General features: G+C 33.9%; 3 protein-coding genes across 3 annotated transcripts; 1 reads left to right on the top strand and 2 right to left on the bottom strand.

Annotated features, from left to right (window-relative positions):
• Positions 1-609: 609 nt before the first annotated feature.
• Positions 610-2,307, top strand: LOC143559996 (large ribosomal subunit protein P1-like). Its single transcript, XM_077048407.1, has 3 exons — positions 610-716; positions 795-1,010; positions 2,174-2,307. Exons 1-3 carry the CDS (start codon positions 648-650, stop codon positions 2,225-2,227), a joined length of 339 nt encoding a protein of 112 aa, XP_076904522.1. The 5' UTR covers positions 610-647; the 3' UTR covers positions 2,228-2,307.
• A 663-nt stretch (positions 2,308-2,970) lies between these two features.
• Positions 2,971-6,096, bottom strand: LOC143559995 (uncharacterized). The gene is made up of 6 exons (XM_077048406.1): positions 5,807-6,096; positions 4,984-5,146; positions 4,686-4,862; positions 4,524-4,607; positions 3,627-3,708; positions 2,971-3,537 (listed from the first exon to the last, which is right to left on the bottom strand). Exons 1-6 carry the CDS (start codon positions 6,094-6,096, stop codon positions 3,068-3,070), a joined length of 1,266 nt encoding a protein of 421 aa, XP_076904521.1. The 3' UTR covers positions 2,971-3,067.
• Positions 6,097-12,431: 6,335 nt separating this feature from the next.
• Positions 12,432-15,461, bottom strand: LOC143559994 (ribosome-binding factor PSRP1, chloroplastic-like). Its single transcript, XM_077048405.1, has 5 exons — positions 15,199-15,461; positions 14,169-14,312; positions 13,333-13,605; positions 13,092-13,200; positions 12,432-12,558 (listed from the first exon to the last, which is right to left on the bottom strand). The coding sequence occupies exons 1-5, from the start codon at positions 15,442-15,444 to the stop codon at positions 12,440-12,442; spliced, it is 891 nt and encodes a 296-aa protein (XP_076904520.1). The 5' UTR covers positions 15,445-15,461; the 3' UTR covers positions 12,432-12,439.
• Positions 15,462-16,322: the final 861 nt, after the last annotated feature.

Genomic DNA, 16,322 nt, shown 5'->3' with positions numbered 1-16,322 from the left:
GGAAAAAAACCGGGTACGGTCTTTTTTTAGACCCGGTTTTTTACTACCCGAACTTGTACCGGACTTGTAGGGTACGGATAAGACATGCATTTCATTACAAAAACCCGTACCTGGAACCGAACCCGATAGTACCCGAAAACCGGAACCGGTTCCATACCCGAAACCAGATTTTTTCAATACCCGAGACAGGTTATTTCAAATATCCGATATATGCCTGAAAATACCCGGAAAATACCCCAACAAAGTGTAGCCCCTTAGAAAACGCAATCTATACCCGAAAAATACACAGAAAACCCCGAAAATAAGGTATTCAAATACCCGGTTCTATACTCGATCCCAACCCAATGCTTAGGGTATGGTTTTTAGAGACAATATCCGTAACCGAGCCCGACCCAGGTATTGATCTTATCCGATTTTCCAATACCCGATCATACCGGAACCATATTCTATACCTAGAACCGAGTATCAGAAAAACCCAATTTGTTCACATTAAGAATGAAATTAGGCCCAAAATGTTTTTTTGGGCTAAAATGCAAGCCCAATACAATACAAAACCCCTAAATCTCAACCTATATACCCCACTCTCTTCACATTGACACTCAACGCCGCACAATACAACACAATATCACAACCAGATCTCCGTACAAATGGCGGTTAGCGAGCTCGCTTGCACCTACGCTTCATTAATCCTCCACGACGACGGCATTTCAATCACCGTAATCATTATTATTATTATTATTATTATTATTATTATTCATTCATTCATTTAAGTTCTAATTGATTCATGAAATTAGGCTGAGAAGATTGCTACACTTGTAAGCGCAGCTAACGTGGCAATTGAATCGTACTGGCCTAGCTTATTCGCTAAGCTATGCGAGAAGAAGAATTTGGATGATTTGGTAATGAATGTTGGAGCTGTTGGCGGTGGTGCCGCGGTGGCTGTTGCTGCTAGTGCTGGTGGTGGTTGTGGTGCCGCGGTTGCCGATGCTCCCGCTGCTGAAGAGAAGAAGGTATTTGTTTTATTAGCGGTTCGGTTTTGAATAAAATTTATATCGAATCGTAGGTAGAAGTGAGTATGCCACAATTGTATGTTTAGAGTTTAGAGATAGACAGCTGGCAATTGAGTACATGTTTAAGATATGATAAGACTTGGGGTGTAAACTCGGGCTCAGCTTGTTTAACTTACACGGAGCTTGTGAGTAGATTTTCAAGCTCGCGAGGGTTTATTATTTACTAATCTTTTTTAATATGTTTGTAATTGTTTATAAATATTTTTTATAATTATAATTTTGTGTCTAAAATAATATTTGTTATTTAGTTATTTTTACAACATTATATATATTAATTAATAATTACTAAATATATATTTTATCTAAATATATTTTATAAAATTATAAAAATGACAGGCTTGTTTAGGCTTGCGAGCCAGCTTGAGCCTGATAAGTGAAGCTCGGGCTCGCTTATTATGCGAGCTTACTTTTAGGCTCGAGCTCGGGCTCGATTAAGCTCGGCTTGATCAAGCCTTTTAACGATCCGATTATGAGTAGCTCGCGAAGCTCATGAGTGGCCTGGCTTGATTGCACCCATAGGCAGGACCTGTTAATAAATAGAGTGTGGTATGTAAATATTTTTATTTTCTTAATTAATTGAAATTGGTATGCTAGACTTTGTCATTCTCTTTTTGGTACATGAAACTTAAAATTGTTTTATCATCATGACATATAAACGAGTCATATTCATGTTTGATGGTGTTAAGGTTGTCAGTGAAGGAAAACTAAGATGTAATTTATGTGACCCCGGTAGTTTAAAAAAAATTTAAGTGAAAATCAAATATAAGCAAGTCAAATACTGTAAACCTTTTAAGCTCAGGTTCGGCTTGAGATAAGTTATTTTCAATAATTTAAATACATCTTTAACTATTTAATATATTTTTTGACAAATACATAAATGAGCCTAAGCTTGGTTCAAGGTTGTGTAATTCATTAAATGAATGAAGTCTCAGCTAGGCGTTTGTAGTATAATTAATGGGGTAACGCCACATGTGTAAGGGCCCTTTTGCGGTTTATCACACTTTAGTGGCCAAAGCAAAAACACATAATAGAATACTGTAGGAACAGATGTTCAAATAAAGTATGATTAGTTTGTAAAATTAATTTGGTTTGGATTTTTGCAGGAGGAAGCAAAGGAAGAAAGTGATGACGATATGGGATTCAGCTTGTTCGATTAGTTTTTTTTTTGGTTTCAATTTGTAAGGTTCTTGTACCAGATTTTGAGAACTTATTTGATAATTAGATTTTGTTGTTGAATATCAAACAAGTTACTTGTTGGAAAAAATGAAACCAGTGGTTTTCATCTGGGGTGTGCATGGTTTGGTTATTCGCTTTAACTGAACTGAAACCATGGTTTAATATATATATTTTATTAATCGATTTGGTTTATTTGGTTGGTTTGTTTTTGGTTTGGTTAATAACTAAAACAAAATTTGGGGTAAAAATTTTGCTTAGAATTGCATAAAATGAAACTAACAAGAAGTGGCTGTAAAAGACATGAAATGCAAGAAATTGGTTTGGTTTTGGCTATTTTTGGTTAACTGAGAAAGTGAGAACACAAAATTGAATCAGTAATCGATTTTTGGTTTATCTGAGTTCGCTTCTGTGGGTCAGTTTCTGCTTACTGCTACTTGCATATGTTTAACTATATGCTAGTATTGTTGTAATGCTGTAGGCTGTATACAAAAATAAACCGGTTACTGTTTTTTAGTTGATTTGGTTTTCGGTTAATTAGGGTTCGGTTTTGTTGGTTGATGGTTGATTCGATTTTTGGATGATTTCAGTTCAGTTTTGTCGGTTAATGGTCTGATTTTAGCTTCCCGCTACTAATATATGTAGAGAGAATGCTTGCAGATCATATGCATTTAAGAGTGCTTAATAATTGATTTTGAAACCATAATTTATCAACTTATTTGTTTATTAACAGATGAAAGATGTATACATTGTAATTTCAGTTTCTATATTCAAGTTCCGTATATTTTAAAAAGATCAAAGAACACTTATAAGAAATTAACACATCATAATTGTGGTGCCGGAAATGCCCGCCGTCCAATATTCTCAAATCGTTTTGCAACTCCGAATATAACTGCTTTCGTTAGCTGCCCACGGTCAAGACTGCAAGCGAAAGCAACCGCTGCACCGACAACCAAAAGCTTCTGCAAGTTTATATCTATCCCTCCTTGTTTCTCTTCACTGGCCATCACTTGGGTCTGCGCCACAACTTCGTTATCTTCAATCAAATCTAACCGAGCCAAACAGTCTTGATCAATTTTGGTACTCATTCGAGCCATGGTCACATGGTGCGATATTGTTTTCGCAGAAGCTCGTTCCTTTTGGTACCAACGAAAACCTCGCTCGATGTTTTTAGCCGTTCCCCACATTCCTTGCCTGACTCCAAACTTTGCGAGTTCCCAAGGGATGCCCATGTCTTCATAATGGAAGAATGTTACTTCACATGCCGGTCGGTTGCTCCCTTTCTTTGATTCAACTGTCATCATATCATTCGGCTTTAAAGTCTTAACAAATCTACAACTACAAATTTTAAAATTTTCGGTTTATGTATGAACAACATAATACCTGGTCTAATGAACCAACTTGAGTAATAAAGGTCAACACGCCGTGGCTTCTGCTTTCTTGGGACCGAAGAGTGTGGGACTCCCTACATCAAGAACAATGAGGTTAAAAAAAGCTTGTATTTTCAAGTTGTATGTAATGATATCGAATGTTAAAAGCAGGCCCGGTATGAGCCATGGCGGAGGGATCGACGGCCACAGGCCCGACTACCGTGTAGGCCCAAAAATTTTTAAATTTTAATATATATATTGTATATATTTAAGAAAATTGTATTTAAACTTATAACACCTTCAAACTTATGACCAAAGTCTATAATCTACTCAAGACCCAAATTTACACTCGCCGTCTAAATAAAATTTCGCTAACACAAGGTCACAAGCTTAGGCTTGAGCTCTTTTTAAAATAAACGAGATGAGGTTCGAGTTTAGTCGATCTTGGACTCAACTTGGCTCGTTTAGATCCAACTTCTAATTTGCTACGTGTACCAGGGAAGGCCCGTTTCTTAAATAAATAGTTTTTTTTTTGGGTCGATCTTGGACTCAACTTGGCTCGTTTACATCCAACTTCTAATTAGCTACGTGTACCAGGGAAGGCCCGTTTCTTAAATAAATAGTTTTTTTTTTGGGTCGATCTTGGACTCAACTTGGCTCTTTTACATCCAACTTTTAATTAGCTGCGTGTACCAGGGAAGGCCCGTTTCTTAAATAAATAGGTTTTTTTTTATTTTTTATTTTTTTGTCGATCTTGGACTCAACTTGGCCGTTTACATCCAACTTTTAATTAGCTACGTGTACCAGGGAAGGCCCGTTAAATAAATAAGTTTTTTTTTAACGGCTCCTAATCTACTTTTAGTAACTAGACATGTCAGCACCTTGCAGGATTTAAAAAGCTTTGCCATACCTTTGTCACGCAATAATAGGATCCATCGACTTCCCAAATCCGTCTGCCAATTATGTATTCTCTATCACTGCAAAAGAACGGAAACTGGATCGACAAGCAAAAGATCAGTAACACCACAGATATAAATAAGAAAGATCAACCAAACTCGGCCCGTTAACTCACCCTGCGTATCCAATGCACAACACTGGCTCCTATGTCGGGAAACTCTTCGAGTATGGCCGCGTGTAACAACATATCATCCCATTTCAATCTCAAGTCATCATCCCAAAAGAAATCCCTTAATAATTCAGGTGCAGCATCTTCATAAACAGTCTTGCTACAATATTGTGGAGGACCCGTCTACCGTAACGAAAAACGAGCATAATAAATAAATGGGACACGACATGTGACATGTGAGCTGACGTGGCATCAACCGTGCCATATCAGCAATATAAACATATAATTAAAAAAATGTAAGTACCAGTAGATCTCTTTGCCATGCTTGGTATGTCATTGTATCAGTTGAGCGGTCCATCATATGTTTCCATGGTGGACCGTTGTCTTTCCTTTCGACAAGTTGCCATAAATGTTTCAAGTCTTCATCTTTCGGAAGATGATCATCCTCTTTTCTGGTAACCAATGAACTATACACATGATATCAATAAAATTAATATTGATGATAAAATAGACATAATTTGGTGAGCTAAAACGTTCAGTGAACCATTCGTGAACTGTTCAACAAGAAGTTTGTTTATGCTCATTTATTTAATAAGTGAACGAACATAAATACAAATTTTTGTTCATTCGGTTAAACGAATAAACATGAACAAATGTCCCATCCATTCATTTGCGTTCGTGTACATTCATCTTTGTTCGCTCGTTTAAATAATTGTTCAAATTATTTATTACTAATATTAATTTTAAATCAATCTGAACAGATATTAAAAAACCTTTATTAGATATCTTTGTTCACTTTTGAAATCTTTATTTTAGACTTTAATTTGGGAATACCACTACTTTTACTAATACTAAAAAAAATTTGTTTATGTCCGCTTATGCTCGTTTATGTTCGTGAACAGTTCGACTATAATATTAACGTAGAACATGAACAAGAAAACCCGTTCGTTTAAGTGTTCATGTACGTTAAACTAACTCCCAAACACTCACAGATAAATTAACATACTGTTTATCCCCAAACACCCCCCTTAAAATATATCACAATCATAACTCGGATGATCAATCGATTGCGACTTGTTTATCCCCAAACACCCCCCCCTAAAATATACCAATAATCTTGTACCTACCTGCAACTCGGATGATCAATCGATTGCGACTTGAAACCCTCGTTGGCCCGAACCGAATGATTCAGGTTCGGGTTAGACTCGACTATTTGATTCTTGACTAACAACCCATCAAATATGTTACTAACACTAAACCCAGCCCACTTAGGTCTCCACACCCACCCAACCATAACCCCAATCAAGAAACCAGTTGCAACACAACCCAGATACACCAACATCTCTATATCACTTGTTGGTCTCCTTAATATCTCAGAAAACCTTAAAATTTCAGAAAAAGTCTCAACAAGATTCATGCTTTGTAACAAGATTCTTCAGAAAACCTTAAAATCCCAGAAAACCTTAAAATCCAAAGATTCAGAAAATCTTAAAAATTCAGAAAAACAAAAAAACAAAAACAAAAAAAACACTAAAAATCTAAGAAAAACCTTAAAATCCAAGAAAACCTTAAAATCTCAAAACAAAGACTCAACAAGATTCAGAAAAACTTAAAAATTCAGAAAAAAAACACGCTTAAAATTTCAGAAAAACCTTAAAAAACAAAGACTCAACAAGATTCAGAAAACCTTAAAAATTCAGAGAGAGAAAAAAACAACCTTAAAAATTCAGAAAACCCTTAAAATCTCAAACAAAGACTCAACAAGATTCAAGCTTTACAACAACTATGAATGTATTTACGGGAATTATGAAATGGGTATGTGAAAAAGATTAATATTTGTGTAAAAATAGCGAAGAAAAATGTTAATGATATTATTATTATTATTATTTAGGCAGGAGAGTTGTATTGTATGGTGTTACAGGCAGCTAGCTATCTTACAATGCAATGAGGCTAGAAAGATAAGGATGAACGAATGAAATGAGTGGGATTGGATTAAAAACCGCCAACGGTGAGTGAGGCTGGAAAGATGATCGTGACCGTTGAATTGAAATCAACGGTGGAAGAGACGATGAATCCAAGGTGGGTTTTGGTCAATTTACATGTAAATGTTAGGCATATGTGTAACCTCCTCTCACATGGTTTTTATTTTAGTTTTACCTTTTTAGGGTTTTGATAACGGGTGTACAAAGCCTGTTTGGTTTAATTATGGGGGCCTTAAGTAATCGGTTAACCATAGTGAAGAAACACTAAACTAACTATTGGTAGGCTTAGTTCCATGTCTCGACCGAGAATGGATTAACACCAACCTAACCTCGGGTGGGCTTAGCTTGATGTTCTCCGGAGATCGCTATAACAACTGTTCAAGTCTCTGACGACCGTTAACCTGCAAAACAGAACACCGTGAGTCCGCTACGAGAAGGGGGATTGGGAGGTCTTCTCGTAACCACCCTCCGACGTAAGAATCAGTATGGTAAGTGATGTGTAGAAGATGAGAGCGAGTCGGATCCCTTTACTATTGTTTCTCAAGTGGTATTTATAGCCGAAGGGAGAGAGAACGATTGGACCAGCTGTCCCACTCAATGGAACCTTCTATTCTTATGGTTGTGCATGATAGCGACTCCTGATTGGTCGGACAGCTGGCGTACGGAAATTCTTGTCATTGGCAAGTATGGTGTTGGACTTTCTCATTAGTCCATCGTGTGTTTGTGGATAGTACAGGTATCCTAGCCTGTGATTGGCTCTTCACTTCCTTATCACGTGCTAACATGTGCTTAGTCACGACAAGTCCTATGCTGGATTTCTTTCGTTGTGATTACGATGTGTTAACTCCACAGAAGATTTATGTATCTTACCACGGAAGGTACTATTCCTGCGAGTGGTTATATTCATGTTTCCTGCGGTTGTTTTATTACTGTGAATTCTCCGCGATCGTGGATAAGTTATTTCCTCGCGCTTAGTGGATTAGTACCCTACCTCCACACATAGCTTTGTTAACCGTTAGGTATGGGTCGGTTTCGGTTAAGTTTTTCTTTGTTCCAGTTAAAAATGGTTCGGGTATTGTATTCCAAACTCAATTATAAAGTTTTGAAATTGAAATGTTCCAAACTATGTTTAAAACAATTGCAGCATAGATTTATATATATACAATTTCAACATAAATTTGACTCGAGTCGGTTTGAGTAAAATTTATATCGCACGTAGATAAAAATAAGCTCGTCTCATATTTAAAATTTTTTAAAAAAGTTTATAGTTTAAAAGTTGTCACACCCCGACCAAAGGCGGCGGAACACGCCGAGGTGTAACGATTGTCCATAAGCACATGACACTAATTAAAGTGACAGTATTTAATAAACTCATTTCATTTCACAACATCGAAAATGTCACATAACAATTATCCATAAAATAACCATAAACAAGATATCACAAAATATGGCAAATTTGATATTGTTCATTTTTACTAATATCCTAAGGTCTTTGATGTCGTTTTCTTCACAATCATAAATCAACCAAGATGCAAACCTGCAACATTTCATAAAATAAAGTTTGTCAACACAAAGGTTGGTGAGCAATTCATAAGTTTAATCATATTAGTATATAATAAAGATAACCACAAAACTTGCATACGAAACAATAAAATAAAAGTGGTAATTTGGATAAATAGATATCGCTAAACACATTAGCGACACCTAGCTATAAGGGGATGCCAAATAGTCTAGGATTTTATAGTTATCGTTAATTGCATTACGTTAACAACACCTTGCTATAAGGGGATGCCAAATAGTCTAAGATTTTATAGTTCCACCAACCAAAAGCGATAAACACATAGGCATATAAGCATAGAACACGAAATCGAGCAATTATTTAGGTAAAGTATACAACTACGTTTGTGGTTTAAGATTCAAATATAAAGTATTTTGTTGAATATGTATGAAATGTCACCCCAAAATAAAAGATGGAAAATGGGGTATGAAGTACTCACCTTCAAGTAGTAAACTTGAAAGATGATAATTTGGAGATTTGTCGGAACGACGAGTTTAACGCACAATGCCTAAAAAGAAAAGAAGTCTTGAATTTAGAAAGGTTGTCTTGAAGGTCTTTAAACAAAATAAATGTTGAGAAATGTAAATACTTAAAGTTAAAGGTTTAAAATGTAACTATTTAAGAATTTATAATAATAACCCTTTAAAAATGTAAGTTTGCTCGAAACCGGGTTAAAGTATCTAACCTTAATATTTACTCAACCTATGTTAAGTAATAAGGTGGGTAAAATGCAAGAATGCAAATCCCTTTGGAATAAAGATACTAAAACGGTTTTTTTTTATCGAGTGTTCGGGTTGTCGGTTCGGGTCTTGATAACTGGTCAAAGCCAAAGTCAACTTTCCAAAATATTGAATGTTATGAGATAACTCAATAAAATTTAATAAGACCTAACCAAGTATGTAGTTCCATTGTTTTAGAACTAACAACGCACGTTAAGCGAGTGTTCGGTTTTGTCGGTCCAAACTTTGTTATGAGATCAAGTTGGATCCAACATTTCCAAGTACTTAAGAAAATATTTAAAAATCAATTTGTAACTATTTTTAAAGAAATATACAAGTCTTGATGGCTAAAAAAAACACACTTGTGTGTCTTAAGCGAGTAAGCATCGGTTTGGTTCGATTTCCATCTCACAACAAGTTCATAGATGGTTTCCACATGTCCAAACACTAAAGAACTTGTATAATAATGTACAAATAAAAATACTTTAAGTTTTACAACCAAAAGTTAACAATAAAGTCTTTAAACAGAAGTTCGGTTTTCGGTTCGGATCGTGTTTCGGGTTAAGACCGAGGTAAGATTCTACAAACCCATAACCATAGAATTTGTAAAAATGATTTTAGAAACTTAGATCTAACAATAAGTATGTTTAAACAATTATTTAACAAAACTAGTAACAAAGTTTGGTTTACGGTTTAGAGCTATTTACGGTTAAACCGAAGCATAGACTCTTAAAAACCCATAACCATGGAACTTGTAAACATGACCAACAAACTAAAATAAGCAAGATTAATATGTATGAACACGTTATATAGATGTATATATATCAAGGACACGAAGTCCTCCATGAAGCCTTGCCTTATGAGGTCCGAAACCTCACCGACCGGAATCGGAGAAGTAACTACCAAAGGTAAACAAGGGGTGTATATTATATATATTTTGCACAACCATAAACAAGTATTAATAAGGCTACATAAACTAATTAAGATGAAAGACTAAAAAACCTTCAAGAACACTTAAGAAGATAACCTTGAATCTTTGATGTTTGAGAGAGTTTTTTCTTTTTTGGAGTTGTAGCAAGGGAAAATGAAGAGGAAAGGTGGTGTATATATAGGGTAATGTTGGTGGTCAAATATGAGTGTGAGACACAAGAGTTTTCATGCAAAATGGATCAAGACAAAAACACAAAACAAAATAATAATAATAATAAATAAATAAATAAATAAATAAAATAAAAATAAAAATAGGATGTTTTCAAGACCCAACAAGTGTGAAACAATATTGTAACATAAATCCATCATTTTGATTATAACATAAGCTTCGGTTTACAAATCGGGTCGGTTTACATAATAAACAAATACAAAAACGAATACAAACAAGACCCGAAATTGACGAATGTCACAAAAGTTATGAAAGAAAAATTGAGCAAAATTAAATATAATAATATTTTTACTTCTACATACATCAAGAAATTTAAATTATAAGTTTTAATCTCCAATTGTTTATGATTACATCGAAACAGAAGGCAAGTGAGCAACAAGCGAACAATAATATTATATTAAAACCCATCTCCCTAGACTTTTGATTTAGACGGTTTTCATATCAACTTTAACGGGTCCAACGGTTCTTGTGTGAGCTTTGTCTGATTCAAACATGTTGCATAATGTTATTGGATCTTGAAATCCATCGACACGATTTCATGTGTCTCCTCCAATTGTTTTCACTAAAACTTTAATGGAATGATTTTAAACTTTAAATCAATTTAAGATTCTCTCTATAATTATATTATTTTAAGAATTTTCTCCAATTTTAACTGTTTAATTAAAACAAAAACAAATACTAAACAAAAGTTACAAAACAAAACAATTTCAATAAGCAATTTCAAAGCTCCTAGAAGATCCGATTGGGTGACACGTGGACGCTACGTGGCGGATGACGACGCATTGCACTGGTCCTCTGAATGTTATTCACAAATCTGTTTGTGGTGGGATGAAGTGTGGGGCCTCCTTGTAGAATTTAGTATGGTCCATGACACATGTAAGGGTGGGCAAAAAAAGCGTTTTGGAACCGTCAGAATCGAAGAACCGGAATTTAACCAGTGTTTTAGAACTGTTAACGTGTATTACCTTCTTGCTCTCAGTTCTCAGATTTTGCATTAAATGGTTCCCTGTTCGATTCCAGGTAAAACTGACGGTTATAGACATGGAACTGAAGAACAGGAATATTAAAAACTTTTTAAATAAATTTATCAATCCCCATTTTTATAGAGTAACTTATTAGCCAGCATCTATTCAATCATTCTTTAATTTGAATATTTTTTCTTGAGTTCAATACCTAACAGCCAAGATAAATTTTGATTCATACTTTAATGGTAATATAATATAAAATAATATAATCTTCATTTAATTTATCATCATTAATGGTTTATCTAACTTTAACAGTTAGGTTTTGATCAAAAAAATAATTGATGTTCATGTTGTAATCTAAATTAATTTTATTGTGAAAGAAGGCATATAATTATATGAACTTGTTTTGCAATTTGCAAAGTTTGCGCAACCCATTTGATAAATAAATGACTAACCCCGATTAGCAAAAACCGACTTTACCGAACCGGTTTACCATAACAGGTTCCGGTTCCGATTCTATTTTTCGTGCATTTTCGGTTCTGGTTTGGTTCCGGTTCAGTTCTCACGGTTCCGAACAATTGCACAGTCCTAGACTCATGAAAGATTGAGATGGTTTAGCTATGTATAGAGAAGATTAGGGCTATTTTAGACCTCATACATAATGTGCCCGTTGTCAAGGGCACCGTTTTTATAAAGGCATGATTTTTTAAAAAGTTATGTATATAATTTTTATAACTGTTATTAATGAGCTAGACTTAAAAATGACTGATAAAAAACACCAATAAGTGCCAAGAAATATGAACAAGTTCATTAAAAATTAAATAATATAATAAAATGTTATTGGGCTTGTAAATCAGTAACTTACAATTAGTTTTGGAAAAAAAATAGGACCATTTATTAAATCTAGTCTTGGGCACTTGAAATCTCAAAGACGGCCCTGAAGGAGATAGATGTCAACTTAAGTAAGAACAATAAAAAACCTCACAGTAAGACGAGAAGAACTAAAGTATTGCTTATATCTATTAGCATATAACTAAAAACCATTATTTACCTAACCAATATCAAGATTAGACAGATCATGAAAGCACAAAAATAGCATATTAACTTACTCCATGACTTGGAAGATTACAGACTCAGTTTTCCTACTTCTTGGATGACAACAAAACACAGTATACATCATTTTCACATATTTGGGTGCGTAAAGATTCAAACTTTAGTTGATCTTGAATCAAGAACACGTAAAGATTCAAACTTTAGCGAATCTTGAATCAAGAATACGTAAAGATTCAAACTTGAGCTAATCTTGAATAAAGAACAACCACACATATGCAAGTAATCATCTTCTTCTTTTACAAAACATATTCATGAGTCTTCAAACTAATGCTGCTTTAGAATTTCAGCATTCACATCCTCTATTTTTGCAGTTTCCCCGTTCTCTTTCGGAACTATTATCCCGTATCCTCCTGATTTTCTTTTGTATAAAATATTAATTTCACCTGGAATCAAAAAACATCATTAATATTTAGTAATTTACACCAAATAATACAAAATGCGGGTAGCAGCTAAATGGGTCGATTTGTATTATGTTTTTTATCCAACGGGTCAACGGATTGAAAGTCAACAAAAATGTAAATAGCCATGGCCAACATTCTACAGGAATTACCATTCTTTTATACAAAATGTTAAAAAAGTGCATAACTAATTCCTTATTCCTAACTCATTAAAAAAAAAAAAGGTTCAAAAAGTTTGAAAAAACTCTACAAAAAAGGATAAAGTTATGGTCACATTCTTTAGAAACTATCAGTTTTTAAATCCAAAATGTAAAAAAGAAAAAAAAATGCATAACTCACTCTTAAATCATTTACAAAAAGAAATGGTTTGGGTTAATAAACTTTTTGTAAGCATGTATAGCACATAAACTAATTATAAAGTTCCAAAAAAAGTCAACAAACAGTCTTTGTGGGTTGACCCGTTACCCAAATCGACACTAAAGCAAAGTGAAGTCGAGAAACATAGCGAAAAGTCTTACCAGTTTCTTCATTTCGGAAGCCGTAAAAGTCATGGTCAACATTCTCTAGTTGCTCAATCGCTTCCTCAACAGTCAACGGGGGCATATCGAAATATTTTGTTCGAACGATCTAATAAAAATTATTTACAACTTAGCTACACATCATAATAATAATAATAATAATAATAACAACAATAATAATAATAATGATAAAGATATATAATTGGAAAATCATAATTCAAATTAAAAACCATATGCTAACCTTTGGGACAAGATCTTCTGTAAAGCCTTCACTTGTAACATCATCTTCTTCTTCTTGCGGAACCGCAACTGAATCTTGATTTATTAATATTTGTGGGTCCCGAACTTTCAGCCTATCGAATCCCTTCATGTGTCTACCGTGATCTGAATCTTTCTCCTTGATTTTCCTTAGTTTTCTTTGAATCACAGATGATACTAAATCTATACTTGCATACAATGTTTCTGCTTCCTCTTCGGCCCGAATAACTCCATGTTTCTTGGTAAATAATGTAACCTATGTTTTTAAAGTAACTTCATCAAAATTAAGACAATAACCACATAGATTGACCTATAAACGAACCGACGCGAACGGTTCACGAACAACTGACAAACAATGTTTTATTTGATTTGGCTAACCGGGAATGGTCAGTGTCAATCGTTCGGTCTCGCTACCAAGTTTGTGGTGGTGTTTCTTTAACATTCAAATTCATATGTTAATTTTACATATTACTTAATTACATAATACTATATATATTTTTGTTTTATAGTTAATTATTTAGCTTAATCTATATGATAAACTTATAAAAGTCATTAAAAATCTTATTAACAAACATAAACAAACAAACATTAACGAACACGTTATCGAACATTCATGAACACTGTCCGTTTATTTAGTTAACAGAACGAAATTACTTGTCCATGTTCTTTCATTTGTTAAACGAACGAGCATAAACAAACAATTTGCCAAAATTTCGGTTCGTTTCCAGTCTTATGATCAGTAAAACGAGGATATTATCTTCTCTTTCGAGAAATCAACCCTAATTTTAAAGAAAATTACACAAAATAATAATAACAGACCTCAGCTCGTCGAACTTTAGGGCCTTTTCCAATTTCTCCACCTCTAACAGAAAGCCGAACATCAACTTCTCTAACAAGATGACTATGCTTTTGAATCGCCTTTCCGACTTTATCTTCCACATGATTCTTCACAGATTCAGACAACTGTTTCATACAATCATCAAATTAGCTCAAATTTAAACAGCCAAAAATAATAATAATAAATAAATATATAAATAACTCTTTTTTTACAACAAATTTCCAAAATCTTATTTGCATTTGATACTTTTGCTTCCCTCGTGCCTGAGACTATCGGGCTATTTAGTTGAGTCCAACGAGTCATGAATAGTAATGCTATGAGTATGGTGAGCAATAACCAAACTGTTAACCGAACAGAAATTACTGAAAATCAGTTATCAGTTTTTTTTACCCTCAGTTAACTTAAGCGAACCGAACCATTCATACTTTAATATAATTCTAGCTTTTATATCTCCACTTCATATATTTCTAAGCATTCCCAAGTCTGGTTTTGAACTTTTGGTTATTAACCTCGGCTCCAGCCGAAAATCAACAAACTAACCAAATAATCCAAACCAATTAACCTAAAACCTATTGATTAATAAAATAGATTAACCTATAACTTTGGTTTCAGTTTAGGATGATAACCAAACCGAACCGTGCACACCCCAAGACTTATCACCCCTAATCTATAAATGTAAATTTTAAAAGACTTAATTTTACTATCCAAAAAAGGTTATGAAGATCTATGAGTGTAAACTTTAAAACACTACTCTTTTACCCAATTTTTCATGAAAAAGTAAATTAAAAAATAACATTAAAAAAAATACTAAGTAAACTACCTCAAGATTTCTGTCCAAAAACTAAGCAAATTATTTTTAAATATTAAAAAAATAAATGTAATTTTTAAAAGACTTAATTTTACTATCCAAAAAGGGCTATAAAGATCTATGAATGATAACATTAAAACACTACTCTTTTATCCAATTTTTCATGAAAAATTAAATTAAAAAAAAAAAACTAAGTAAACTACCTCAAGATTTCTGCCTTGAAGGATCAATTTCACAGATGACAAAGGCCCATCCCATGACATCTTAATCCCATAAGTCTTTTGCTTGATGATGCAGCTTCTGGGTACATCAAGAACAGCAATCTTGAAAAATGAACTAGATTTCAAGAAACTGGATTTGCTTGAAGAAAACAAGACAGGAGATGATTTGGGCAAATGGGTTTTGGTTAATTGTATGGTTGGAGTTGGTGATGCATAAAAAGCTGCCATTTTTAGTAGTAATTTGCAGATTTTGAGTTTTTAGGGTATGTGAGATGAGATATTAAATGGGAAGAAGATGAAGGTTTTTACTCAGTGGACAATGTAGTTTTTGTGGGTCTTTTTGAATTATTAATTTTATTATTATTATCTGGATGTGGATAATATGCAGAATGGTGGCAGATTTTATTGGAAACTGGTCCATTTTGGGCCATGATGACATTGGTTTGTAGTGTGGAATGGATGACATTGAATTAATTAGGACAAAAACATGGAAAGGATTTTATGAGGTTTTAGGACATTGTTACATGTTTGTTAAATGAAATTTATGCTAAACTAGGTTTAGGTTTCTGGTGCGTTGCGCTGGGTTGATGTTATTACTCGTATAACTTATTAAATTGTGTAGTGCGGCTGCGAGTCGAGGTGACTTCGATCGGTGCTGGGTTACGAAACCAGTAATAAGCTTCTAGTATCAGAGCCTTGTGCTCAGCTTTTTAAAAATTAATGTCAGAGCCTTGTGCTCAGCTATAATTAAACACTAAGCCTTAGGCTCAGTTAAAATGGAAAATAAAAATTTTCTGATTGAAGATGATTCTGAAGAATCATACAAACAAAATACTGAAGTTATCAACTTTAGTGAAAATGAAAGAGGTTTTCAGTCAGATTACATGATTAATTTTGACCAATTAACAAAAATAAGCAAGCTTAAGTTCAAGCTTGATAATAGACAGGTTTTAATCAACCTAATAGTTTGCAAAGCCTAGTTTCAAAGGCTTTTTCAAGAAAAAATAAAATCCTTTACTGCTTTAATACTGAAGAATTTTCAGTAGACATAAAGGATACATCGGGAAAAGTATTTTTGCCACTCTTAACTAAAGAAGAAATAGCAA

Source organism: Bidens hawaiensis, unplaced genomic scaffold (assembly GCF_021521415.1).
Source record: "Bidens hawaiensis isolate Kalapana, Puna unplaced genomic scaffold, B.hawaiensis_p1.1 tig00020148_1, whole genome shotgun sequence".
In the NCBI taxonomy this organism is placed as follows: Eukaryota; Viridiplantae; Streptophyta; class Magnoliopsida; order Asterales; family Asteraceae; genus Bidens; species Bidens hawaiensis.
This window is presented reverse-complemented; position numbering and strand designations above follow the sequence as displayed.